At 44.8% G+C, this 26,102-nt stretch overlaps 2 protein-coding genes across 16 annotated transcripts in view; one reads left to right on the top strand and one right to left on the bottom strand.

Annotated features, from left to right (window-relative positions):
• C13H16orf90 (chromosome 13 C16orf90 homolog) lies at positions 1-1,871 on the bottom strand. Of its 3 annotated transcripts, none has more exons than XM_001502134.5 (3): positions 1,722-1,871; positions 891-1,238; positions 1-508 (listed from the first exon to the last, which is right to left on the bottom strand). In XM_001502134.5, the coding sequence occupies exons 1-3, from the start codon at positions 1,765-1,767 to the stop codon at positions 351-353; spliced, it is 552 nt and encodes a 183-aa protein (XP_001502184.1). In that variant the 5' UTR covers positions 1,768-1,871; the 3' UTR covers positions 1-350. The 3 variants fall into 3 exon arrangements, with proteins under 3 accessions (XP_001502184.1, XP_023472202.1, XP_023472201.1); XM_023616434.2 differs by having other exon boundaries at positions 1,756-1,863; XM_023616433.2 differs by having other exon boundaries at positions 1,752-1,859.
• A 4,856-nt stretch (positions 1,872-6,727) lies between these two features.
• The window catches only part of CLUAP1 (clusterin associated protein 1), a 33,510-nt gene continuing 14,135 nt past the window's right edge, over positions 6,728-26,102 (top strand). For 2 of the 13 annotated variants that reach the window (XM_014730198.3, XM_005599015.4), the window contains exons 1-8: positions 6,756-7,364; positions 10,253-10,364; positions 11,751-11,835; positions 12,739-12,918; positions 15,688-15,783; positions 18,206-18,289; positions 22,930-23,063; positions 25,537-25,678. In XM_014730198.3, coding sequence (XP_014585684.1) covers positions 7,343-7,364; positions 10,253-10,364; positions 11,751-11,835; positions 12,739-12,918; positions 15,688-15,783; positions 18,206-18,289; positions 22,930-23,063; positions 25,537-25,678 — 855 coding nt within the window. In that variant the 5' untranslated portion in view covers positions 6,756-7,342. Of the gene's footprint in view, positions 8,013-10,252; positions 10,365-11,750; positions 11,836-12,738; positions 12,919-15,687; positions 15,784-18,205; positions 18,290-22,929; positions 23,064-25,536; positions 25,679-26,102 lie in introns of all 13 variants that reach the window. The other 11 variants (XM_070232329.1, XM_014730197.3, XM_001502142.5 and 8 more) reach the window with 10 other exon arrangements.

Genomic DNA, 26,102 nt, shown 5'->3' with positions numbered 1-26,102 from the left:
TATAGGCCTTGGCTTTTATTGAGATTAGACCTGTGGGCTCCCTGGCCCAACTCTCCACTCAGCCCGGCCTCCCAGGTACAAGTGACCGACTGGAGTTGGAGCAGGTTGCAAGGGCACATCCAGGCTTCTATTTTTTCTGTCCCTCCCGCCGGACCTCCATCTCCCTCCCCCCTCGAGTTTTCCCCAGGCTGGCCCAGGCTCTGGTGCTGGGCAGCGGCCAGGGTGTCTCGCTGTTGGGGGGCCACTGGTGGGGGCTCAGCCCTTCCTGTCTGGACCTCCACCCCATCCTCCTGGGCCATCCTTTCCCCTCTTGTCCCGAGCTAGGAGAACCAGCCCTGGCACTCAGATCCCTATGGCCTCTCCAGAGCCCCAGAGCGGGTTCTCTTGCACAGTGGACATGTAGACTCCTCTGAGGCCCCCCAGGACCTCTTGGGCCTGAGCCCCAAGCCTTCTGGGGGACTGGGCAGGGAGGAAGCACCCTTGGCTGGGTCCATGCTGGAACTGGAAGCTGAGGAAAGAGGGAAGAGAGAAGTCACCCGTAGGGACCCAGGAGAGCCAGACAGCCCGTCCTATGACCCCCAGAACCTGGTGTCCTTCAAAACAGGAGGGGAGGGGGCGGTTCTCCTTAAAGAGAACCCATGAGGGAGGAGGAAAAGGGAAACAGATGGTTCAAGCTGGAAGGATCCTCATCTAACCTGACCCCTTCATTTTACAAAAGGGGAAGCTGAGGCTGGGGGAAGGGTGCTGTCCAAAGTCCCTCATCAAGTGCAGAACTGAGAGGCTTGGGCGTGGAGAAGGGGCCGTCTGAGTCTGTCTGAGTCCCCAACCCAACCCTTCCCTGGGTCTTCCCCCGCCGTCCCCAGTTCTGCCTCACCTGGACAGGTGCTCACCTGTATTTCCTGGGCTGTCCCTTGACAGTTGAGCTTCCAGAAGGGCTGAGCAGTGGCTGTTACCTGGGCCCAGAGTCCCCTGTGGCAGGCCCAAAGGCCAAGCCATGCCTTCCGGCCGTGGGAGGCAGCCCCCAGCCATGAGCCGGCTCAGCCAGTGGCTCTCACACTGGCTGGCGAGCTGCATGTGACCCGGTAGATAGAGAGCCAGGCCCCGGAGGTGGCGCAGCCGGAAGTTCTTGGGCTTGCTTCCCTGGGCACTGGGGCACTGCTGCTGCCCCAGCCCCCCCTCATAGATGTTGGGTGGTGTGTTGGGGTGGCTGGGGTGTCCTTGGGCCCAGCTCACTGCATCTGTGGAGGGGAGAGCAGGAGGGTGGTGGCTGGTGGGCCACAGCAGACGTGAGGGGAGCATGCAGTCACACGCTCATGTGATGGGCTCCATATCTGGCCTGTGGAGCCTCAGCTTACCTGTCTGTCAAATAGGCTCAGTCCCTTGCCTATCGCCTCCTGTGACCCAACATGCTATTCCTCTTTTCTCTCCCATCTAACAGGGAGGTCTGAGAAGCCTGAGCCTTGGCACTAAATTCTCTTTCAGAACTTCAAGCCCTTCCTGCCACCTCTTTTTGCCCCCCACCCTTGAAAGAGCAGTCTGGTGCCAGTACAGAAATTGCACAGTGGGTCCAGGACCACACAGCCCATGGTCACACTGTCTGGACCAGTGGCCATTCCCCTTTCCCAAGCATGCATGTCCCTGAGGCCACCCTGGTGGCTATGGGCCCAGGTCAGGACAGGAGGGCAGCTCTCCTCCTGCCACTCCTCCCCTCAGCCTGGCACCTTCTCTTATGCGCAGCTCAGAGAACGCACAGACCAAGGCTTCCATGGAGGGCCAGCGTGGTCGGGGAGGAGCTGCTGGGCCTCTGGTGCAGGAGGGCTCTGCTCTGCCCTGCCTAGGGGGTGGGTCTGCAGGTCTCCCTTGGCAACCAGCTCTATGATGTCACAGAGAAGACTCCCAGCCTCCCTGGACTGGGAAGTTTGGGGGAAGATGATGCCCAGGGCAGTGTCAGGGTGGGAGGAGAGCAAAGGAAGGAGGCAGAACCCTAGGGGAGGTCCCTGGTCCCTCTGGCTTGGGCCAGGCTACAAAACAGACCCAGCTCTTGCAGACTGGAGAGTCACTCCCAGGGGTGACCTCTTGGGGTCTCAGTTTCCTCTTCTGTGAGTGGGAAATGAGGGTTTAGGGGTACAGACTTAGTGAGACCTGAGCAGACTGATAAGGTGGTTTGGGGTCCCTGGGCAAGTCACTTAACTTTTCTGACTGTCCATTTTCCCGTAAGTCAATGATGGGGTATTGTGTGGCTCATACTAAGTGTGACGAAGGATGTGGAGGAACTGGAGCTCTCAGATACTGCTGGCGGGAATGTCAAATGGTACCACCACTTTGGGAAACAGTGTCTTAAAAAGTTTAAACTTTCAATTCTCTCTATTCACAGATGACGTGATCTTATATATAGAAAAAATTAATTCACACGCAAAACTATTTGAGCTAATAAAACTATTAGAGCTAATAAAGTTCAGCAAAGTGAGATACAAGATTAATACACAAAAATTAATTGTATTTCTATACCCTAACAGAACAAAAAGAACAAAACACAAAACAGGAATAAATTTAACCAAGTAGGTGCAAGACAATACATTGCTGAAAAAAATAAAGAAGACAAATAAATGGAAAAATATCGCTGTTCATGGATTGAAGACTCAATGATGTTAAGACAGCAATACTCCCTAAAGTGATCTACAGAGCCCTTCAAAATCCCAGTAGCTTTTTATGCAGAAACAGGAAAACTGATCCTTAAATTCATGTGGAATTACAAGGGAGCCCAAATAATCAAAAACAATCCTAAAAAAGAAAAAAGTTTGAAGACATTTGCTGATTTCAAAACTTACTTCAATGACACAGTAACCAAAACAACGTGGAATCGTCATAAGGATAGACATCTAGTCCAATGGAATACAATAGAGAGCCCGGAAATAAACCCATCTATCTATGGTCAATTGATTTTTCAACGAGAGTGCCAAGACTATTCATTGAATTGGGGGGAGAACAGTCTCTTCAATAAATGGTGCTGAGAAAACCGGATAGCCACATGCAAAAGAATGAAGTTGGATCCCTACCACCCACCATATACAAAAATTAACTCAAAATGTATCAAAGACCTAAATGTAAGAGCTAAAACCATAAGACTCTTAGAAGAAAATGTAGGGGTAAATCTTTACGACCTTGGATTTGGCAATGGAGTCTTCAATTTGACAAGAAAAGCACAAGCAACAATTGAAAAAATAGGCAAATTGGACTTCATCAAAATTTAAAACTTTTGTGCTGCAAAAGGCACTAACAAGAAGTGAAAAGACAGCCTACAACATGGTAGAAAATATTTCCAAATCATGTATCTGATAAGAGCATAATATCCAGAATAAAGAACTATTACAACTCAACAACAAAAAGACAAACAACCCAATTTAAAAATGGGCAAAGAATTGAACAGACATTTCTCCAAAGAAGATATACAAATAGTCAATAAGCACATGAAAGTCATTAGTTACTAAGGAAACACAAATTTAAACCACGGTGAGGTACTACTTCACACTCACAAGGAGGGATATAATTTAAAAAATAGAACATGACAAATGTTAATGAGGGTGCGGAGAAACTGGAACCCTCCTACACTGCTGGTGGGAATGTAAAATGATGCAGCCACTATGGAAAACAGTTTGGCAGTTCCTCAAAGAGTTAAAGATAGGGGCCAGCCCGGTGGCGCAGCAGTTAAGTTTGCACACTCTGCTTCGGTGGCCCGGGGTTTGCCGGTTCGGATCCCGGGTGCAGACATGGCACCACTTGGCACGCCATGCTGTGGTAGGCGTCCCACATATAAAGTAGAGGAAGATGGGTATGGATGTTAGCTCAGGGCCAGTCTTCCTCAGCAAAAAGAGGAGGATTGGCAGCAGATGTTAGCTCAGGGCTGATCTTCCTCAAAGAAAACAACAACATTGAATTGCACACTTCAAATATGCGTACTTTATCATATGTCAGTAAAGCTGTTAAAAAATGAAAAACCAAGGGAGGAAGCTTTGGCTCCCTTCTCAGTATTCCCTCTATGCTCTGCCAACTATAGTGGAGACTGAGTGCAGTCTGCCCCTAAAACGCCTACCACATCTCATTTAATCCTCGAAGTAACCCTATCAGGCATTATTACCTCCATTTTAACATTGAAGGATCTGTGTCGCCAAGAGGTTAAGTAACTTGCCCAAGGTCACACAGCTGATTGCTTTGCTTTAGGAACAGCACCGGGAGCGTGTGCACACCAGTTTGCCCTAACTTAAAGCAGAACTGGTGGGCTTCCAGTGGCCTATCGTGAGCACGAGTCAGGAGCCACAAGTACCTGGCCCAGAGCCAGCCCAGACCTGGGTATCCCAACCAGCACAGAGCATGGAGGGAGGGCGGGGGACAAGAAACAGATGACAGGGCCCTTCCTCAAAGACCATTCACTTCACTGGAGTAAGGTGATGTACTCTCAGTCACTCACTCATTCATTCATTCATTCAATCAGTCAGGTATTTAACAAATACATTCTGAGAGCCTGCGTATCACCAAATACTATTGTAGACTTGGGGAGAGTCCAGAGTAGGACAAAACAGGTGTCTGCTTTCATGTCCAGACCAGAGAGGCAGAAGATAAGCAAACGAGACGTTTCCAGATCATACTGGGAAGGAAATAAAACAGGGAAGGGATGGGAAGGCTCTGCTTTGTGACAGGGAAGGGCTGGGAAGGCTCTGCTTTGGTGTAGGTGGTCCAAGTGGCCTCTTCACAAAGATCTGAAGTTGGGAGAGCGTTCCAGGCGGAGGGAACTGCATGTGCAAAGACCTGAAGGCAGGAGGATGATGGGCATGTTTAAGGGAAAGAAGGCCAGGATAGAAGGAGGGAAGGGAGTGAGGAGAACAGAGGAGGTGCAGCTAAGGAGTTTGAGTTTTATTCGAACTGCAATGGAAAGCCATTGGGTAGGTTTTTTTGAAGGCTTTTTTTGTTTTTAGTCATGTTTATTGAGATACAAGTTTAGATATGGTAAAATTCACCCTTTTTAGGGCACAGTTCTATGAGTTTTGACGAATACCTACTGTCATGTTATTGCCACTACAATCAAGATATGGGGCAGTTCCGCCACCCCCAAAATTCTTTTGCACCCAGCTCCTCCTGGCAACCACTGATTTGTTTTCTGTCTCCATATTTTTGTCTTATCCAGATTGTCATATAAATGGAGTCATACAGTATGTAGCCTTTTGAGGCTGGCTTCTTCCACTTAGCATAAGGCGCTGGAGATTCTTGTTGCCCTTGTGTATATCAGGAGTTTGTTTCTTTTTTTATTGTAATCCATATTATGGATGTACCACACTTTGTTTATTCATTCATAAGTTGAGGACCAGTTGAGTGGTTTCCAGTTTGGGACGATTATGAATAAAGCTGCTATCAACATTCATGTATAGGGCCGGCCTGGTGGCACAGCAGATAAGTGCAGACGTTCTGCTTCCGCAGCCCGGGGTTGGCCGGTTTGGATCCCGGGTGCGGACAGGGCACTGCTCAGAAGGCCATGCTGTGGTAGGCGTCCCACACATAAAGTAGAGGAAGATGGGCATGGATGTTAGCTCAGGGCTAGTCTTTCTCAAAAAAAAAAACAAAAACATTTGTGTACAGGTTTTTGTGTGAACATAAGTTTCTGTTTCTCTTGGGCAAATACTTAAGAGTGGGATTTTTGAGCCATATGTTAACTGTGTTTATAAGAAACTACCAACTGTTTTCTAAAGCAGCCGCACTCTTACATTCTCACCAATAATGTATGAGAGTTCAAGTTGCTCCACAGCCTTCTAAGCCCTTGGCACGGTCAGGGTTTTTGTTGTTTGTACCATTCTAATAACTGCCTAGTGATATCTCATTGTAGTTTAATATATGTTTCCCTAATGACCAATAATCTTGAGCACCTTTTCATTTGCTTATTTCCCATATATCTTCTTTTGTGAAGATTCTGTTGAAATTAGTCTACTTTCTAACTGCAATGTTTTCTTATTATTGAGTTTTGGGAGTTCCTTATGTATTCTGGATACAAGTTATCAGATGTGTTTTGTGAATATTTTCTTCTAGACTGTGGATTATCTTTTCATTTTCTTACAAGTGTCTTGAAGAGCAATTTTAAATTTTGCTGAAGTCCAATTCCTTGAAAAACATTTTTTTAAGGATCACGCTTTTGGTATCTCTAAGAATTTTGCTTAACTCAGTCACAAAGCTTTTCCCCTAAGTTTTCTTCTAGAAAAGTTATCGTTTTTAGGTTTTACAGTTAAGTAAGGGTGGTAGTTCATTGATTTGCATATGGATTTCCAATTGTTCCAAGACCATTCGTTGAAAGACTATTTTTCCCTCCATGAAGCGCTTCGTCGCCTTTGCGGTACTAACCATGTATGTGTGGACCTATTTTGGGACTCGCTTTAAGGTCCGTGCATTTACGTGTCCGTTACTTCGCCAACACGAATGCAGGCGCGGAGGGCGTCCCACCGGTTAGCAGTCCCTCCTCTTCGCTCAGCCTTCCCGGCTCAGCTCACTTCACGTCCCCAGCCCTTCTTTGTCGCCTGTCCCCCACCATGGCAGCCTAGTAGGGCGGGCTCCCAGGTGAGCCTCCAGCTGACCTGGTCACATATCGGCCGCGGTCCTGGCCGCGATACCACCCGCTCCCTCAACTAGGAGAACGAACACTTGCCGGCCGGAAGAGGCCACGGTTGCCAGGACAACCACCGGGGCCCGCGGGCCCGGGCCGATTTCCGGCCTGTCGTGAAGCCTGAGCGGGCACCGCTTGCCCGGGGCCTGGCCGCGCTGCGTCCCGCCGCCTCACGGACGGCTAGGGCCTCCTCTCCGCAGCCAGGGGCCTCGGGCCTTCACGCCGCGGACGCTTCTGACGCGGGCGCGGCCAGTTTACACATGCCAGGGAGAAGCGTGCTGGGCACCGCGCCCAGGAGGGAGACCGGCTTCGTGACATTATCGTACATTCTTTCTAGAGTGGAGGAGGAAATGAGAAGCAGTATGTAGAGCGCCTAGCACAGTGTCTGGCACATAGTAGGCACTCAGAACGTGTCAGCCGGCGCCAAAGGTCTGTCTGCAAAGTGTGTGAAACGGGCCCCCACGCCGCACGGCTCGCAGCTCGTGGCAGGCACCGGGACCTCACGCCGGCTCCCTCGGATCCCCGGGACGCCCCCTGCCTGCCGTCCTTCTTGTACGCATGCGTACGCAGCCCTGTCGTTTCGCACCTCATCCTGTTTGGCCCCCGCAGCACGCCGTCCAGGGCTCGGTGCGTTGCCATAGAAACCCGTGAGTGCTGAGGGGCGAGCCTTGAAGAGTCGGCGCTGCTGGGGACCCGAGCAAAATGTCTTTCCGCGACCTCCGCAGTAAGGCAGCCCTGTTCCCTGTGACCTACGGTCCTCCCGAGACTCGGGGCTCCGGGCCGCCGGGTCCCCTGTCCGTGCCTCCGCCTAGGCGCGCGCCGCAAGAGTCCCCTCTCCGGCCTCTGCGCCTCCGGGGCACCCCCGGCCCGCGGCCGTCCCCGGGCTGAGCGCCCCGCCGGGCCTCGTCGCCCTGTTTGTGACGGTGGGAAGTTCTGTATCTGCCACCGGCCACATATGGCTGGGGCGGCTGAGCAACCCAAGTTATCGTTTTATCTGATTTTAATAGGTTTATATAGCCACGTGGGGCTGTGGCGACCTTATTGAGAAACGTAGAGGCCGTATTTGAGTTGGGTTAGCTTAGAGCTCAGGGAAGCGAACAACAAAACCGAGGAGCGGCTGGTGAATCATAGTAATTGCGGCTAGCATTGTTTGAGCTTATGCGATCTGCCAAGTAGTTACTGTTGTGTGTGTGCATCGTTTCCTTTACTCCTCTCAACAACTCTGTGCGCCTGTGTTTAGAGACGAGGAAACGGGCACGGAGAGGTCAGTGACACAGGTGCGGGTCCAGGGACACAGGTGGTAGGAGCTGGCGCTGGAGTTTGAGTTCAAGTCATCTAACCTCCGAAGGCTGCGTTCTTTCCAAAGGGGCTGGTGAGAAGGGAACCTGGAGGCCTTTGATAGGAGGGTGGGAAGTGGAAGAATGGGGATAAGAGAATTACTTACTAGTACGTGGGGTCACATGTTACACACCAGCCATTTTACATTCAGTATCTTATCTTAGTCCTCGCTGTAACAGTAAATTAGGTGGTATAATTCCTGGATGGAATACTTCGGGTCACGGAGAGGTAGAGTAGCTTGCTTTAGGTCACACGGCTAGAACTAGGTGGAACCAAGGATCAAAACATAGGACTTTGTGAATCAAAAATCTCTTGCCTTTTATACACTATCATTTTCTGGATGTGAAGCAGTTCAGTTCACTGGCTCCACCTGCATAGGTGTAGTAGGTGATTGCCAAGTTGGTGTGATCTAAGGGGCCTAAATAAGGCCAATTTTCTTTTCTTTTCTTTTTTTTAAACATTTTATTTTTTTCCTTTTTCTCCCCAAAGCCCCCCCGGTACATAGTTGTATATTCTTTGTTGTGGGTCCTTCTAGTTGTGGCATGTGGGACGCTGCCTCAGCGTGGTTTGATGGGCAGTGCCATGTCCACGCCCAGGATTTGAACCAACGAAACACTGGGCCGCCTGCAGTGGAGTGCGCAAACTTAACCACTTGGCCATGGGGCCAGCCCCTGAGAACTTTTTTTTTTTTTTTTTGAGGAAGACGAGCCCTGAGCTAACTACTGCCAGTCCTCCTCTTTTTTGCTGAGGAAGCCTGGCCCTGAGCTAACATCCGTGTCCATCTTCCTCTACTTTATATGTGGGACGCCTACCACAGCATGGCATGCCAAGCGGTGCCATGTCCGCACCCGGGATCAGCGAACCCCAGGCCACCGAGAAGCAGAACGTGTGAACTTAACTGCTGCGCCACCGGGCCGGCCCCGCCAATTTTCTAACTGAATTGCTGGTGCCTGAAATGTCACCATTAAAGATTATTCCTTTCAGTTATGAATTGCTCTTTTTATACCATGTATATACAGGAAGAGGCATAAAGGCATCATATTTTCTTATGCAACTGTAGCACCGTAGTGTGAATTATGCCCTCTGGAATTTGAAGGTTCTTAGTGACTGTATGTTGTAGTGACAAGTTTCTCCTCTCTTGTAGTTTAGAGAGGCCAGCACTCTGCTAAGGGACGTTGAATGGAGCTGTGTTGGGAAGAATGCACAAAAAGGGGATTTCTGAACATTTTGACCTTAAATGCGTTCCGTACAACTGTGCAATTTATAGGAAGAATCTCAAATTGTCTCCACTTTGATACTAGTACTGCAGAATTAACAGAACTTGACTACTACTTAGCAAGAAGAAGTATTTAGGCCTTGCTTGACTGATGGGAAGGCTGCTGCTTTATTCTCCCTCCCTCTATTCAAATTTCCCAAAAACAGTGACAGAGGCCTCTGTGCCGTTGCTCTTTCCTCTGCTCATACTTTCTCTTCAATTATATAGTGAAACAGCCTAATCTCCAGTGCCCAGGAAATTTATTTGCAAATCTCACTGGGACATTTTGAATATCCACCTTCGAGAAGAGTGAGGACAGACGTTATGTAGTCAGAAGCACACTGAATATAGATCTTGGCACAACGTGGAAACTCAGAACATGTTTGTTGTGTTCATTTCCAGGACCTGCTTAAAGTTTAGTGACTGCAACCTCCGTTATCAACAAATACTAGTGTTACTGTTTCTTAACCTGTTTTGTAATAAATGTAAATATTGCTCTATAGGCCAATCATACTCGTGAAGATTTCTCTAAATACAATGCAACTAATCTTTAAAATTTGTATTATAAGATCCTGTATGCTCATTTAAAAAAACTCAGAAAAAACTCATAAACATGAACTTCACTCTACCACCGTCACCCCCAGAAATAACAGTTATTTAAAAATGTTTTTCTTTATGACATTTTATAAGGCCAGATGTTTCTTCTTTTGAATAGTTAGTAGAAGATATTCGAGAGAAATGAGATATCAAAGAAATTAAATTCACAGCCAATCCCTAAGCCTTATTTTAACGTACAACTTCCACTTCTTCTCCTATTAAACTGAACTGTTTTTCAGGAAGCAGATTAGGTGTTTTAACTTTTATCTCCTTTTTTCTTTCCTCTTAGAGAGTTGATAAATAGTCCCTAAAACTGTTGGGAATAGGTTGAGAATAAGAAGGGGAAGCAAAGAAAGTATGTAAGTTAATAAGTCATTGCCGTTTGCCAAGGAACTGACTGGATTGCATTTTCCATTGGACAGACTTTACAGAGATGATGAGAGCCTTGGGATACCCTCGACATATTTCCATGGAAAATTTCCGCACACCAAATTTTGGACTTGTATCTGAAGTGCTTCTCTGGCTTGTGAAAAGGTTAGAGCTGCACTTTATTGAGATCTAAGAATGAATGCTGGATTTTATTCATTAGCCACCAAGAAACAGAATACTGTTGTGAAGCAAAAGGAATTGTTCGATAAAATTTGAGTTTGACAGACTCAGTTGTAACCTGTTAAAAATCAGTCGGGTTTAAAGAACGCTGTGGGAGAAGGGAACATACCAGGCAGTGGTAAAAGGAGACTATTTCTCAGTAGGAAGTGGACACTGGGGCACTGGTCCAAGCTCCTCTTCACCCCCTTGCCTTCATCAAGGAGTTACAGGGACCTCCCTACACACTCCAATGAGTACACTGGATTAGAAATAATTTAGATTTCATTTTATGTGAAAAATCTAATATGATTCAGGGTTCGCAAACCTTTTTGTTAAGGAAATAAGTAAATATTTTAGGCATTCAAGGTTACCTAAGATCTCTGTTGTATATTCTACCTTGTGTTTTTGTTTTTTTGTTTGTTTTGAGGAAGACTAGCCCTGAGCTAACTACTGCCAGTCCTCTTTTTGCTGAGGAAGACTGGCCCTGAGCTAACATCCATGCCCGTCTTCCTCTACTTTATATGTGGGACGCCTACCACACCATGGCTTTTTGCCAAGCGGTGCCATGTCTGCACCCGGGATCCAAACCGGCAAACCCCTGGCCGCTGAGAAGCAGAACGTGCGAACTTAACTGCTGCACCACGGGGCCGGGCCTACCTTGTGTTTTTTAAACCCTTTAAAAAGGTGAACAACCTTAGCTTGCAGGCTGTACAGAAAGAGGCCAAGGGCTGCAGTCTGCTGACCCCTGGTGGATCATCAGTAGCTTGAAGAAAGTAATTCCAACAACTCTGCTGCTTCTCTAAGCTAACTAGTTAGCCCTGGGTCAAGGGCTGTCAGCCAGAGTAATAGTGCTGATTATTTTAATTCAACTTTGAGGTCTGAGATAGACTTAATTTTGTAAGCTGAGCACCCACTTTTTATTTTTATTTTATTTTTTTTGCTGTGGAAGATTAGCTCTGAGCTAACATCTGTGCCACTCTTCTTCTACTTTGTATGTGGGTCATTGCCACAGAATGGCTGATGAGTGGCATAGGTCCATGCCAGAATCCAAACCCTCAAACTGGGGCTGCTGAAGTGGAGTGTGCTGAATTTAACCACTGCACCATGGGGCAAGCCCCTTGATTTTTGAAATCAGTTAAACTTATTCTTAGGTGAGGATTTGCTCTCTCAGGTGTTTGGAATTTTGTGTTGCTTTTGAAGTCTTTCTTAACCTTACTAGGTTAGCTGGGGACTCAGCTTCCTGTTACAGATCCACTTCCTCTCAGTTGTCCACTTTCTTCTTCGTGGTCTTCCTGCTTAATTGTGTCTTCTCTCTCTCTCTCTCTCTGATAGGTATGAACCTCAGACTGACATCCCTTCTGATGTTGAGACTGAACAAGATCGAGTTTTCTTCATTAAGGCAATTGCCCAGTTCATGGTTAGTTCATGGTTATTTGATGGAATTGTAAAATTAAATACATTAGAAAAAGATGAGTCCTAGTTAGGGCTACTTTCAAGTTTCTAAACTATTCCATTACCAGGTTTCTGTGAAGCCATTTCACCAACAAATTTTTTTGTTTTTAATTAGTTATTTGTTAAGAATTTTATTTATTTATTTTTGAATAGGTAATATATTTCATGGTTCAGAAATTTTTTTTAAATCATGAAACGACATGGAGTAAAATAATTTTCTGTCCTATATGTCATTGGCCCAGTTCCATTTCCAGTAATCACTATTTTTAATATCTTCCCGAGTTTCTTTATGCATATATAAACAAGTAAAATATGCTTTTTCTCCTTCCTTTTACACAGATGGTGACATCCTATACACCTGTTTAGAATCTTGCTTTCTTCACTTAACAGTACATTTTGGAGAACTTTCCAAATGCGTACAGAGTGTCCTCATTCTTTCATACACTTGAGTAGTATTGCATGCATGGATATACCTTAATTTACGTAATTTATATAGATAAGCATTTAGGTTGTTTGTAACTTTTGCTCTTTGAAACTTTGCTGTAACGAATAACATAGAGATATTGTTTTGTTGGTGAGAATATCCCTAGGATAAGTTCTTAGGATTGGAATTTCTAGGTCAAAAGATCATTTGTAATTTTGTTGTTGTTGTTTACCAAATTGCTCTCCATCAAGATTGTATCAGTTTACACACCCACTCACAATCTGAGTCACTTGAAAGTGTGACTCTTAGTATGATCAGGTTATATCCTAATTGTTGGTAGAGACATTTTCAAATTACCTACATTTTACATTTTATATGGAAAAAAAATCTATGGTTAGATTTTATACAGAAAGGCCCTTAAACTTTTTTTTTGTCTGAAAATAGGCCACCAAGGCACATATAAAACTCAACACTAAGAAGCTTTATCAAGCAGATGGGTATGCGGTGAAGGAACTGTTGAAGATCACCTCTGTCCTTTATAATGCTATGAAGACTCAAGGGATGGAGGGCTCTAAAATAGGAGAGGAAGATATCAGCAAATTCAAGTTCGATCTTGGCTCAAAGGTAAGGACAACGAAAGGCTTGTAGTAAGGGACCGAATATTTATTTCTCAAACCCTAAAATGGAACATGGTAGAGTGCTGGCTATCTTCCAGGCACTGTTCAGGCACTGGGGATATAGGCATGAACAACAAGGACAGAAATCCTCTGTTCCTGCTGCTCAGCTGGGACCACAAAGCAGAAGGAATGGCAGGTCAGATGTGATAAATGTGTGGAGAACAGTAAGGCAGGGAAGGGGCTGGGAGAGGTATCTTAAATAGGGAGGTAGGACAGCCTCAAGGGCTGGATGAGGTTTTCAGCAGAGATCTGAAGGAGGGAAGGGGGAACCATGCAGTGGAGGGGAAAAAGTGTCTTCTGATGAAAGTGTGCTTTGTGTGTTTGAGGAATTGCAAGGAGGCCATGTGACAAGAACCAGGAGGAAAGGCCATGACAGACCCCGTAGTGCCTGGAAAGCCACGTTTAAGACTTTGATGTTTACTCTGAGGTGGAAAATCATTGAGTTTTGAACAGAGAAGTACATGATTTGAAACTTAATGTTGAAAGGATCCCTCTGGCTGCTGGGTTGAGATCAGACTTAAGTGGGAGGCAAGGGTGGAAGCAGAGAGACCTGTTAGAAAGCAAGAGATGATGGTGACTTTGAGCAGAGTGGTTGTGGGAGAGGTAGATATCAGGAGCTCAGCCAAGCTAGGGGAGAGGGAGCTGAGGGCTGCCTGATGTCAGAGAACTTGATTAAAACAATAAGCCAAAAAAGAAAGCTAAGTCTTTAACCGCTTACTGTGATGGTATAAGCAAGAAGCTAAAACCAGAGGGAGCACTGACTCCCCTGTTTCATGCCCTGTGGAATGGCCCACCTGTCAAAGGTCCGGTTGTAGGCATTGTCTCACTGTTGAGGGAACCCTGAATGAAAGGCTCCAGCAGTTTTATGCACACAGATGTAGGGGGAGGCCTAGGAGTGGAAAAGTAGTGGGTACTGAGTCAGTGAGGCAAATTGTCCTCAAGTCCCCATCCCTGTGTGTTGTGCACCCCCCACCCCCAAGGAGGCCTCAGCAGAGGTGTGAAGAGGACCCTGGCCCAAGGCCTCAGATGATAGAGATCTAGGAATGGAAGTCCTGGGGCTAAGAATGCAGATATTTATGAGAACATGACCAACCAGAGATCTGGAGTGCAACTGAGGCCTTGACTGCAACTCCCTTCAGAGACTGCGGTGCGCTGGTGTGCCCCAAGTCTGGTGTGCAGGTGGGAGCAGCTTCCCCCGCAAGGCCTGCCAGGTGAAGCCTTTGTAATGGCCTGTGGTCAGGCCTGAAAAATTACACATAGGTTTTAACCAGGAGCCAGATTCCTCAGTGGAAGGAAGTGGCCAGAGGTTAGAACATATTATAAAGGTAGATCTTATGGGATTGGATGTGGGTTGAGAGAAAACAGGTAATACCAGGAAGATCTTAAAGCAGTGCTGTCTAGCAGAACTTTCTGTGATGATGGACGTGTTCTGTATCTATGCCACACTGTACAGTAACCACCAGCCACGTGTGGCTAGCACAAGGAGAACTGAGTTTTAAATTTTATTTAATTTTAAATAATTTAACATTGAAAGTGGCCACATGTGGCTAGTGGATACTGTATCAGAGATCATAGCTCTAAAGGTTTTGGTCTGTGTACCTACAAGGGTGAAGTTGCCATTTACTGAAATGGAAAAGAGTTTCGAAGGAGCAGGTTTGGCAGGAAAGATTTTAGAAGTTTAGTTTGGAGCATGTTTAATTTGTGATGTCCATGAGCTGTCTGAGTGGAGATATTGAGCCTCAGTTCATAGATGGTATTAAAGCTCCAAGCTTAGGAGGGTGTGTGAAAAGAAAAGAGGTCAGGGAACTGAACCCTCGTACACGCCAGTGCTGAGAAGTGGGCAAGATGATGAGACTGCTGCAAAGAAAACTGGAAATTTACTGCTAGTAAGGTAGGAGAAGCTAGAGCTAGTGGGAGTGGAATCCTGGAGGACTAAGGAAATGGAAATAAAGTCATCAGCTGTGAATGAAGAGGAAGAATTGTTGCTGGTGGTTTGAAAGTAAAGGAGAGAGAGAATTAGTTGTTTCGGGAGAAGGGAGAGTGAGCAGAGCAGGGAAATGTTTGTTTGGGCTCTTCGGAAAATTTAGCATCTTCAAGGAAGAAGGTATGACATGCAAATCCTGAGAAAGGAGCTTGTGCATGGGGCTAGATGTTAAATCCTCATCCTCCTCTTCATAGCAATAGCTGCCACCCTTGTGGGAGCCAGTACTGCTGTAAGGCCCTCAGGCAGGCCAACTCACTGGAGCCTCACAGCAGGCCTGCGAAGTGCAGTCTAAAGGCAGAGAATGAGGGGCGGGGAGGGTTAAACATAGGCCATCAGGATTCTGCAGTAGGAAATGTGTCCTTCAGGGTGCCCCTCCTGTGGTCACCCCGCTACTGTCAGGGTCCCCTGTTGTGACCTAGTCCAAATAGCAAGCACATCAGCTTTCACCCTCCTACCCCTCCTGGTTGCAGATTACATTTGACTTGATATTTGGGTTTTCAGAGACACCCAGGTATCCTGGAATTGGTCTACTTTGTACTTAGGTCAGTGTTTCCTAAACTGATGTCCTGGCAGTTCTCTTCCATAGGATGTCAATATGTGTCTTCAGGAAAATGTGTTCTGTAGTCAGGCATCCCAACCAGAGGTGGGAATTGATGTTAACAGACTGGTTGTTTCTGAATGCCGATTAAAAACTGTTCACTGAGCTTTCTGTTTTTGATATTTTCCTTCCAGATTGCAGATTTGAAAGCAGCTAGGCAGCTTGCTTCTGAAATCACCTCTAAAGGAGCATCTCTGTATGATTTGCTGGGCAAGGAGGTAGAGTTGAGGGTAAGCAGTGTTCAGATAACTTAATTACTTACTCAGCTAAGCAGATTTTCAAGGTTTTCTTTTCTAATTCTGTTTTTTCCTTGTTCTGATTTTATTAAACTGCACCTGATTAAAGAAATAACATGTGGGAAAATCATCCACAGTGTCAGCTGCTGTTCCTGCTTTTGGTGGGCACTGGTCTGTTTTTAATACTTTGGCTTCTAGTTCAGGAATGGCAAATATGTGGCATGTTGCTGAAACTTTCCAACTTGTGCCTTAGGGAGACTTTGTTGATCATGATGCTTTTTCCCAGTGAATTTGGCCTCAGCTGCCCAGTGAAATCACTTGGGATCTTTAAAAACTGCTGATGCCTGGTTTCCATTCTGATGTCATTGGTATGGAATGTGACCTGGGCATTCTGAGTTTTAAAAGTCTCCCAGGTGAGTCTAACATATAGTGGAGTTTGGGAACCAATAATCTAGGCAGTCACAATCAGTTGAAGTTGATGTTACATTTGAAATTTATTTGCAGTCCTTCTGCTGGCCAGTACCAGTCAAGGAGCTCACTCCATCCGCTGTGTTCCAGGAGCTGTTGAAGAGTGTGGTTCCTCAAACTGCCAGAGAACTTCTGTAGAGCTTTTAAGTCTCACCTGATGTCTAGGCTGTCCCCAGTTCCAGTGAATCAGAATGTCTGGGGGTGAGAGCCAGCCACCTGGTTTTTAAAGATCTCCAGGTGATTCCAATGTGCAGCAGAGCTTGGGACCCACTGGTTTAAGAAGAAATGGGGGGCTGGCGCCATGGCCGAGTGGTTGAGTTTGTGCGCTCTGCTTCCGCAGCCCAGGGTTTCGCCGGTTCGGATGCCAGGCGCAGACATGGCACTGCTCGTCAAGCCATGCTGAGGTGGCATCCCACATAGCACAACCAGAAGGGCCTGCAACTAGAATATATAACTATGTACTGGGGAGTTTTGGGGAGAAGAAGGGAAAAAAAAAGAAGATTGTCAACAGTTGTTAGCTGAGGTGCCAATCTTTAAAAAAAAGAAGAAGAAACGGAGTATTGTTTAATTCTTACCTGTAAGGATTTATGGCATTTGAAGCATACATGCTCACATCTAATGTTTTTAGATTAAATGCATCTAATTCATTGCATTCCCATCAAGTATGTCAGCCATAACCACTCTGTTACTGCCTTGCCCATGTTCTGGCATTGCTGCTAGTGTCATGGTTTTTTTCCTCTCACTTTTCATTTCTGCCTTACGAGTAAACTGGAAGTGGGGGACTTGGGTGCCAGGTCATTATCTCTGCTCTTGCTATACTGAACTGCTGGTTGCCACCTGGTAGTTGGCAGAACAAAACTGCCAGTAATGTCTAATAGCTAATTTAGATAAATAAGCAGGTAGCTCCAGGCTTTCCATGTTTTCCGTTTATACTGCAGTAGTGCACATGTTTACACATGTTCCTAACAGACCCAGAGACAAGAGCTAGTCACTTGCTACTGCTGGTGGAGCTGTGGCTTCATTGTGAGACTTCACCAGGATTCCACTGGGGCCTTTCTTAGCACTGTCCTGTAATGACTTGATGAAACAGTTAATGGCTGAACTGTTGCCATGGAAGCCATGAGACCATGAATATAGTACTCAAATTCTGTGTACAGTCTTTATCTGAGGAAGAGCCCCTATCCAGTATTTTTTTTTCATACACTTAACAAACATTCATTAAGGACCAACACCAATCACAGGGAAGGCACTGTGCTCTGTGTCCTTGAGTAAGTCATAGTCCCTGCCCTCGATAGTTTTCCACCAGTGGGGGAGATAAGGTGTACCATGGAATAAAGGAAGCACAAGGCAGAGTTTGCTAAAGTGCTCCAGGAACCTCATAACTGCATCCACGTTAAAATCCCATGTCTCAGATGTTTCCACTATTGATATGATAGGCACACATGCCTCCTTGATTGGTTGATGGTTAATGCTAGGGGCAGGGCCAAGGTGACTTCTCATAGGTTGCAGCTGTCAATGATGGGCAGCTTAGACTTAGTCACAAGAAAGATTGGAGAGGCTGGCAGGGGGCTTCAGACAGCATGTTGAGCTGCACTTGGTTTGGGGGTCACATGAACAGAATGCATTTAAAGAAGCAAATTTGGGAGAAAAGATGATAGATGGTAAATTCAATTTTGATAGATGGCAAATTCAATTCAGTAGCATTAGGGGGACATGGGGCCTGTAGCTGAAAAACAGGGCACTGTTTTTCACTGGAGAGAGGCCAGGTTGGCAGTGAGATTACGGAGGACATTTGGAGGAGGTGATGGCAGAAGTATTTTGCATCAGAGATCCACGTTGTAATGAAACTTTTGAGAACCAATCCATAAGCCATATTTAGATCTGAGTATTGGTTCTGAGAATTCCACTTTTGAAAACATTTGTAATTTTGTTTCATTGTCTCTTATAGGAACTGAGAACAGAAGCAATTGCCAGACCTCTGGAAATAAATGAGACTGAAAAAGTGATGAGAATTGCAATAAAAGATATTTTGGTAAGGTTACTTTGCTTTCATTTAATATTTTTGTGCCTGGGACTCAGAACTATTGATTTCATGCCTCCATAGGACAGAGCAAGCTAAGCCTAGTAACAGAGAAGGCATATGTAAGTGGGGAAATGAAAAATTGAGGGGACATTCTAGAATACCTAGGTTACTCACTACTATTGTTTTTCTCTTTGTTATAAATAAGAACAATTTCTCATATTATTAAAAATTTATCAATTTTAATAATTCTCTTAAATTTTTCAAAAATTTTGGTAAATAATGCTCTGTTTTATGAACTCTTCACACTATTTAACCAATTCCTCACTGCTGGGCATTTAAGTGATTTTCAGGTTTTCTTAATTTTAAACAGCGCTATATAAATAGCATGATCATCGTCCTTTACTACTCACCCACGACCAGTTATTTGCTCATCTCATCTAAAGCATTCGTTTAGAAGGCAGATAGTGAGGGGGACTCTAGACTTAGACTGCTTGGGTTTGAATCCCACTGTGTGATCTTAGGCAAATTACTTAACCTCTCTGTTCTTCACTTTCCTCATCTGTAAAATGGAGAGAATGGCATGCCCACCTCATAGGCTCCTTATGAGCATTCACTATGACCGTACATGTCATACATAGTCTCTGGCACATAACAGGTATTCATTTATTATTAGTGATTCATTTTGTTCAGTAAACACAGGCAGGGATGCCTTGTGTAAATTAGGAATAGGCATAAAACAAGAATTTGCTGAGAGTTATGTAAAATTCTAAGATTGAGGGCCAGCCCCGTGGCCGAGTGGTTAAGTTCGTGCACCCTGCTCCAGCAGCCCAGGATTTCTCTGGTTCAGATCCTGGGCACAGACCTAGCACCGCTCATCAAGCCATGCTGAGGTGGCATTCCACAGGCCACAACTAGAAGGACCCACAACTAAAAATATATACAACTATGTACCAGGGGGCTTTGGGGAGAAGAAGAAAAAATAAAATCTTTAAAATTCTAAGATTGATAGGTTTTTATAATACCCTTGTCATAAAATGGTAATACTCTCTGGGCAACTGAGCACAGGGAGCCAGAGCCTCACCCAGTGAGAAGGGCAAGGCAGCCGAGGTGGGAGATTAGTTACATACAGGCAGATTGATTAAATACGTAGATATATTAAAAATAACGGAAGCCAAGTTTCTCACTGTTGGAGAAGGGAGGTACAAATATATAAAGGGAGAAAATCAGAATGAACCCTGAATTTGGAAGTGTTGGTTAAATGCATGGTTTTCTAGATAGACAGATAGATAGACAGATGGATGAGGAATGAATTATGATATGTGTTTATGTACATGTAGTGTATGTATGTCTGTGTACATAAATATGTCATATTTATGCACAGGCACCCACACATGCACACCCACATACACATCCATACATTTCTTAGCTCTGAGCACACCTAGCACCCAGATCTTGGCTTCTAAATGTCATTCTCCACTAAAATGATCCTCGGTTCTTGTGGAGAAATGGCTGATTCCAGAGCTGGCACAGGAAAGTACAAGATCTTCTTGTGCCAGAAAGCAAGGCAGTACTCAAAGAATGAAAGGGATCTGTCAAAGGGCACAGAAGCCAACTTGAGTGGGCTTCCCCTGGCCAAACCAGGGACAGTTTAAGCATCAAAATAAATAAATTATGGCAATGGATTATAGACCCTTGAATGAAATGGGAGACCATGAGTTATCACTGATATAAAAAACAAATGATAATATTGAAAGCTGATGAACAACAGATTTTTCACAGGCTCTAGCTCCCCCACAGAATATTTATTTTCCAAGTAGCTCTTGCACAGGATGCTTATTCATTACAAATAAGAAAAGAATAACTTAACATGAGAAGCCTGGCAGACACCCCCTTAATCAGGTGATCAAAGTGAACATCATCAGTAATGGAATAAATCAAAATCATGCACACCTGATGGGATGCAGTCATGTCTGTGCTGTTGCTGCTAAGGTGCATAACCTACAGCTAATGAGCTAAAGGCAAATTGAGGGGCATTCTATAAATGACCTGGCCTGTACTCTTTTTTTTTTGAGGAAGATTAGCCCTGAGCTAACATCTGCTGCCAATCCTCCTCTCTTTTTGCTGAGGAAGACTGGCCCTGAGCTAACATCCATGTCCATCTTCCTCTACTTTATATGTGGGATGCCTACCACAGCATGGGTGCCAAGCGGTGCCCTCCCCGCACCCGGCATCCGAACCGGCAAACCCCGGGCTGCTGAGAAGCAGAACGTGCGAACTTAACTGCTGCACCACTGGGCTGGTCCCATGGCCTGTACTCTTCAACAGTGAAAAGGTCATGCAAGTCCAGGAAAGGCTGAGGAGCTATGACACTTGAACACCAGGGTGACTCCTGTCTGCTGTGAAGGACTTCCCAGGGACAAGTGGGGAAACCTGAATGAGTGTGAGGATTAGATGGTGCTAGTGCATCAGTGTCCCTTCCTGCTGTGATGATTGTGTTGTGGTTGTGTAGGAGAAAGTCCTTATTCGTAGGAAATACACACCAAAGTACTTAGAGGTGACGGGACATCAGGTTAGCAACTCACTCTCATCGAGGTCCAGAAAAACTGCTTTGTATATACTTCTGCTGTTTGTGAGTTTGTGATTGTTTCTAAATTAAAAAAAGTTTTTGAATGATTGTACTTGTCAATATTCTGGCTGAATCAAGTTAACATGGTATGAATATGCCTTTAGCACTCTGTATATATTAAAAAAAGAGGGGCCGGCTCCGTGGCCGAGTGGTTAAGTTCACGTGCTCTGCTGCGGTGGCCCAGGGTTCAGATCCTGGGCGCCGACATGGCACCGCTCGTCAGGCTATGTTGAGGTGGCATCCCACATCCCACAACTAGAAGGACCTGCAACTAAGATATACAACTGTGTACGGGGGGCGGGGGGGAGTTTGGGGAGATAAAGCAGGAAAAAAAAAAAAAAAGATTGGCAACAGTTGTTAGCCCAGGTGCCAATCTTTAAAAAAAAAAAAACAAAAGAACAGCCAAATGAGGACCCAGTTTGTTTTTTGGTGAATATCTTTTAAGATATCTTTTCATTGTTGGAAAATATGCCTGATATTTGATAATTCTAAAAACAACATGGATACTTAAAAGGGATTATGAAATATAGGCCATTTATTTTAGAAAGCTAGGGAAGATTGTTTGTGTTTATCACATTGATCCTTTTTATTTGAGGAACAGATACTTTTTAAAAAATTGTTTTTATTTTTGTGGTCAGATAAATTCACTAGGTTTCAATCTGGCTTTGATTCAGAGAAATAGTTGTCATCAACTTGGGCTGTTTGTTCAGAAAGGAGACCTACCTTTTCTTCCTGTTAGAGTGAGCTCACACCTCTGCTGGGGTTTTTAAAGCACTTGCAGCAAATGGGTGGTTAGTGATATGATTAACTTCATGAAAGCATCTTGGAAATGGTTAGTGTACTTAGACAGAAAAAATTAAACCGTAAATTCATTGTCAATGAAAGTAGTTGCTTCCAAATACACGCTGTCTCTGAGAGTCATGGGGAGTGTCTGGGCTCCTTCAGTGATTTCTTTGTGGACCCCATAGTGTTTCAGAGACCTGGTAAACAGTCAGTAAACCTTTGTGGGGTGCTACACATGTGCAGAGTACTGGAGGGGAGAACCCCATCTTGGCATCAGGAGCTTAAAGCAGAGTTGGAGAGTCCAAACTTGGCTGGGGGGATGGGGGACAGTTCCACACTCGGTTGCATTCTAGATGTTATTCCTCATGTGGCAGATTGCAGCTCTGAGCCACAGGCCCTGACCTGGCCAGCTTCCCAGACAACATGAGTGTGAAGACACAGTGTCTGACTACTCCTACTTCAAACGAACCTGCTCTTACAAAAGGATAGGGAGGCCTGCGGTTTTGTCAGTGATTTCTCGCCTCCTTCACTTTCTTACTCAGCCCCCTCTTGCCCAAGGGCCTCTGTCTCACTGCTGCCGGAACCCCCTCCCAAAGTCTGGTTCACGCCTGGAGCCACTGAGGGAGCCGCTTTCTTGCTGACTTCACAAATAGAGTGGTTTCTCTGTTAATTTTAGTCTGTAGTTGAGGTTCAGTTGCCAGGGAGAGGGAAGAGAGGAACCTTCTGTCTCAATCCCAGCGGGGAGTGGCTTAGGGCTGGGACCTGCTAATGTTTCTTTTTGTCCTCTACTAAATAAAGCCATACTTGTGTATGCATATGTTCTATAAGTCAGATATTTGTAACAAGGGAAGTATCCTAAATGATGTAAATAAAGGCAGGCTAACAATTCAGAGTGACATGTGACCAGTCTAAACAAGCAAGCTGGACAAGAGGTCTTGGGCATCTCTCCCCTCTGCTCTGGACATTGTTCTTTCCATCTTCATTTGCTTTCCTGGGCAGAAACGCCCTCTTCTCATGAAAAACAAGAGAAGGGTAATAACTTTTTCTGAGCCTTTGTGACGGTACCCCTGGAAATAGTTGATTAAATGAGTGATGGCTCTGGTCTGTTTGCTTATTTTTGTTTCTGTTTAGCGTGAATTTGCTGTGCCTGAAGGGTTGAGAAATTCTTTTCTTCCAAGAGTTGGGTTGGAGGTCCTTAGTGGCACCTTGTCTCATTCATTTCATTTCCTGTTACATGTAGGCACAGGTTCAGAAGACTAAAGACCTGCTCAATAATGTGGCCTCTGACGAAGCTAATTTAGAAGCTAAAATTGAAAAGAGGAAATTAGAACTGGAAAGAAATCGGAAGCGACTCCAGACACTGCAGAGTGTCAGGTAGATATGAACACCTGAAGAATGAGTAGAAAGCTGTCTTTGAAAGTTAAAATAGACTGAGAGAATATATTGTCAGTGATACTAACCCTTCAAGCCATGGAAAAAGCCTTGCATAAGGATATCTCTACCTCAGAATGTACGTGTCTTGCTTGTTCTAACAAGCACACTGCTAAACTCATTTTCTTTACTGCTTTCACTATGTCTGGAAAAACTGCTTAATTCTTGAACCTTCCTTCAAGCTTTTATAGCTTCTTGGAACGCAAGGCAAAGTAAGTAAATCCAGATGGTGAAACTTCCACAAGGCTTGGTCTCCTAAGAGCTGTGCCTTGCCATAAATTAGGTGGAAGCAGAAACATACTCCCATTTCTTGATTGGAGTAGATTTTAGACTTTTATAATTCCACACCAGTAAGTCATCTTTCTTCTCACTTTTCCTCAGTGAAATACCTTTTCCAGGGAACGTGGATGGATAATAGTGGCGCAGAATGCCTTCTACTTCATTAGAGCCTTTCAAGTGTGTGCCTCATGTTTTCTTGGAGCTTGCTTGCTCTCTCTTTGCTCTTGCTCTCTCTCTCTGTACCCTCCTGCCCTTGCTCTGTTTCTTTGTTGTTCTTTCTCCCTTGCCACTACTCTGTGCCTGTTTTCATTCTCTCTTTATTTTTCTCTCTTTACTCCTTCCTCTGTCCAGCTGCTGCGCCTGCTCTGAACGTGTCTTGTTCTTTTGAGATACTGGTGCCTGGCCCACACTCTACCTACTGTCCTGGTCTGGGGGAAGGCAGCACCTGGGGACAGCAGACAGTAACCCAGGGAACATCAAAGGCTTCCCTCCCAGCCAAGGGCAAGACCACATCTCTTCCACCTCTGGAATCAAGGCCCCCAGATAGATGTCTCATTACAAAATTCTGCCTTTCAAGCACAAATTCATTTTTGTTAAGCCTCATATTCTTTTAATAGAAATATTTCTGCACTTTGTTCTAGTCCAAAACATTATAAATTATTTTTTAGTGTATCTGTTTATATTTTTAAAAGAGCAGAATTTTCCCTTTAAGACAATAATAAGAGAAAAATAAATTCAGCAAACCAGTTGAAACAGATTTTTATGGTTATGGTTTTGTTTTTAAATTTTATATCGTTTAAAAACTTAGCTTTAATTTGTAGCAGCTTATGTTTCCCTTTTTAGGGGACTGATTAAATTTGGTACATCCAGAGAGTAGGCTATTAAACCCAACTAAGATAATGCCTATACTTAGCTTAGTGATTTTGAGAAACATCTATGGTTTATGATTATTTTTTAACTCTTTATTGAAATCTATGGCATATTGAGTGAGAAAAAAAGACTACAGAGCTTCATTTAAGGTAATATACTTAATGTGTGTTAAAAAATGCATTCTTATATGGATCTATGCATAGAAAAGTCTGGAAGGATGTATGTCAAATATTAAGTGCTTATACCTGGTGATGTCATCCTGAGTACTTTTTACTTTATTCTTCATAATTTCAGGATTATTTCAAGTTTTTTACAAAGAGCACATCTTACTTTTTTTTTTTTTTTTAAGATTTTATTTTTTCCTTTTTCTCCCCAAAGCCCCCCAGTACATAGTTGTATATTCTTAGTTGTGGGTCCTTCTAATTGTGGCATGTGGGATACTGCCTCAGCATGGCTGGATAAGCAGTGCCATGTCCGAGCCCAGGATTCGAACTGACGAAACACTGGGTCGCCTGCTGTGGAGTGCGCAAACCTAACCACTCGGCCATGGGGCCGGCCCCCACATCTTACTTTTTGATTAAAAAAAAAAAAAAGTATTGGGGCCAGCCCCATGGCCTAGTGGTTAAGTTTAGCGTACTCTACTTCAGCAGCCCAGGTTTGGTTCCCAGGCACGGACCTACACACTCGGTAATGGCCATGCTGTGGCAGCAACCCACATACAAAATAGAGGAAGATTGGCACAGGTGTTAGCTCAGGGGCAAATCTTTGTCAGGCACAAAGAGGAAGATTGGCAACAGATGTTAGCTCGGGGTGACTCTTCCTCAGCAGAAAAAAAAAGTATGTTTATTTTGGTGGTAGGGAAGAGAAAGTGGGAAATTAGCTTTAAGCATTTACGAGAATGGAGAACTTTTTCCAATTAAAGGCTTTCCATGGGGCTGGCCCCGTGGCCGAGTGGTTAAGTTCGCACGCTCCGCAGCAGGCTGCCCGGTGTTTTGTTGGTTCGAATCCTGGGCATGGACATGGCACTGCTCATCAAACCACGCTGAGGCAGCGTCCCACATGCCACAACTAGAAGGACCCACAACGAAGAATATACAACTATGTACCAGAGGGCTTTGGGGAGAAAAAGGAAAAAAATAAAATCGTTAAAAAAAAAAAAAAAGGCTTTCCAAAGAAAACAATGATGGAATCTGGAAGTCTGAATACCAGTTTCAAACTACTGTATATTGATTAATCTTTCACTTTTGATTTCATTTGGTTCTTCTAGGCCAGCCTTTATGGATGAATACGAGAAGACTGAGGAAGAACTGCAAAAGCAGTATGACGCTTATCTAGAGAAGTTCCGAAATCTGGCTTATCTGGAACAACAACTTGAAGACCATCATAGGATGGAGCAAGAGAGGTTTGAAGTAAGTCTTAGTCCGTTCTGTACACACCATCCCTTCTGGTGTGTCATTTTGTGCTTGCTGACATCCCAGTTTGTAAACATCATTGTGAAAAAAAAAAATCAGTGAATATTTTTCCCCCCGATCAGTCTGAGGATTACTTATGTAATTCTTTTGTTTTGCTGGTCATGTAGCCTGGACTCCAGGATTGTCAAATCTTTGATGTTAGGTTATCATCAGGGTTTGGTGAATTAGGACACAGACAGGGCTGACCCGTGACCTGTATGGTTGCGTAAGACTCCAAACTTAGAAAAGCCTGTGCTTGCTTTAATGCTCTGCTGTCATCATCTTGAAATTCTTAATAGATTTTAAGTGCATTTTATTTTGTGCTGGGTCCCACAAATTATGTAACTCGTCTTGAGTACCAATCTAAAAATTTACTTGGTCA

The sequence above is a fragment of the Equus caballus genome, chromosome 13 (genome assembly GCF_041296265.1).
Source record: "Equus caballus isolate H_3958 breed thoroughbred chromosome 13, TB-T2T, whole genome shotgun sequence".
Classification (NCBI taxonomy): domain Eukaryota; kingdom Metazoa; phylum Chordata; class Mammalia; order Perissodactyla; family Equidae; genus Equus; species Equus caballus.
This window is presented reverse-complemented; position numbering and strand designations above follow the sequence as displayed.

Bases quoted from the DNA above. Each gene is read 5' to 3' on its own strand.
- C13H16orf90 (XM_001502134.5), bottom strand. From the start codon at position 1,767: ATGGAAGCCTTGGTCTGTGCGTTCTCTGAGCTGCGCATAAGAGAAG. The intron at 1,239-1,721 runs GTGCCAGGCTGA...TCCCCTCCACAG, and splicing joins TGAGCTGCGCATAAGAGAAG to ATGCAGTGAGCTGGGCCCAA. The intron at 509-890 runs GTGAGCACCTGT...CTCTTTCCTCAG, and splicing joins GGACAGCCCAGGAAATACAG to CTTCCAGTTCCAGCATGGAC.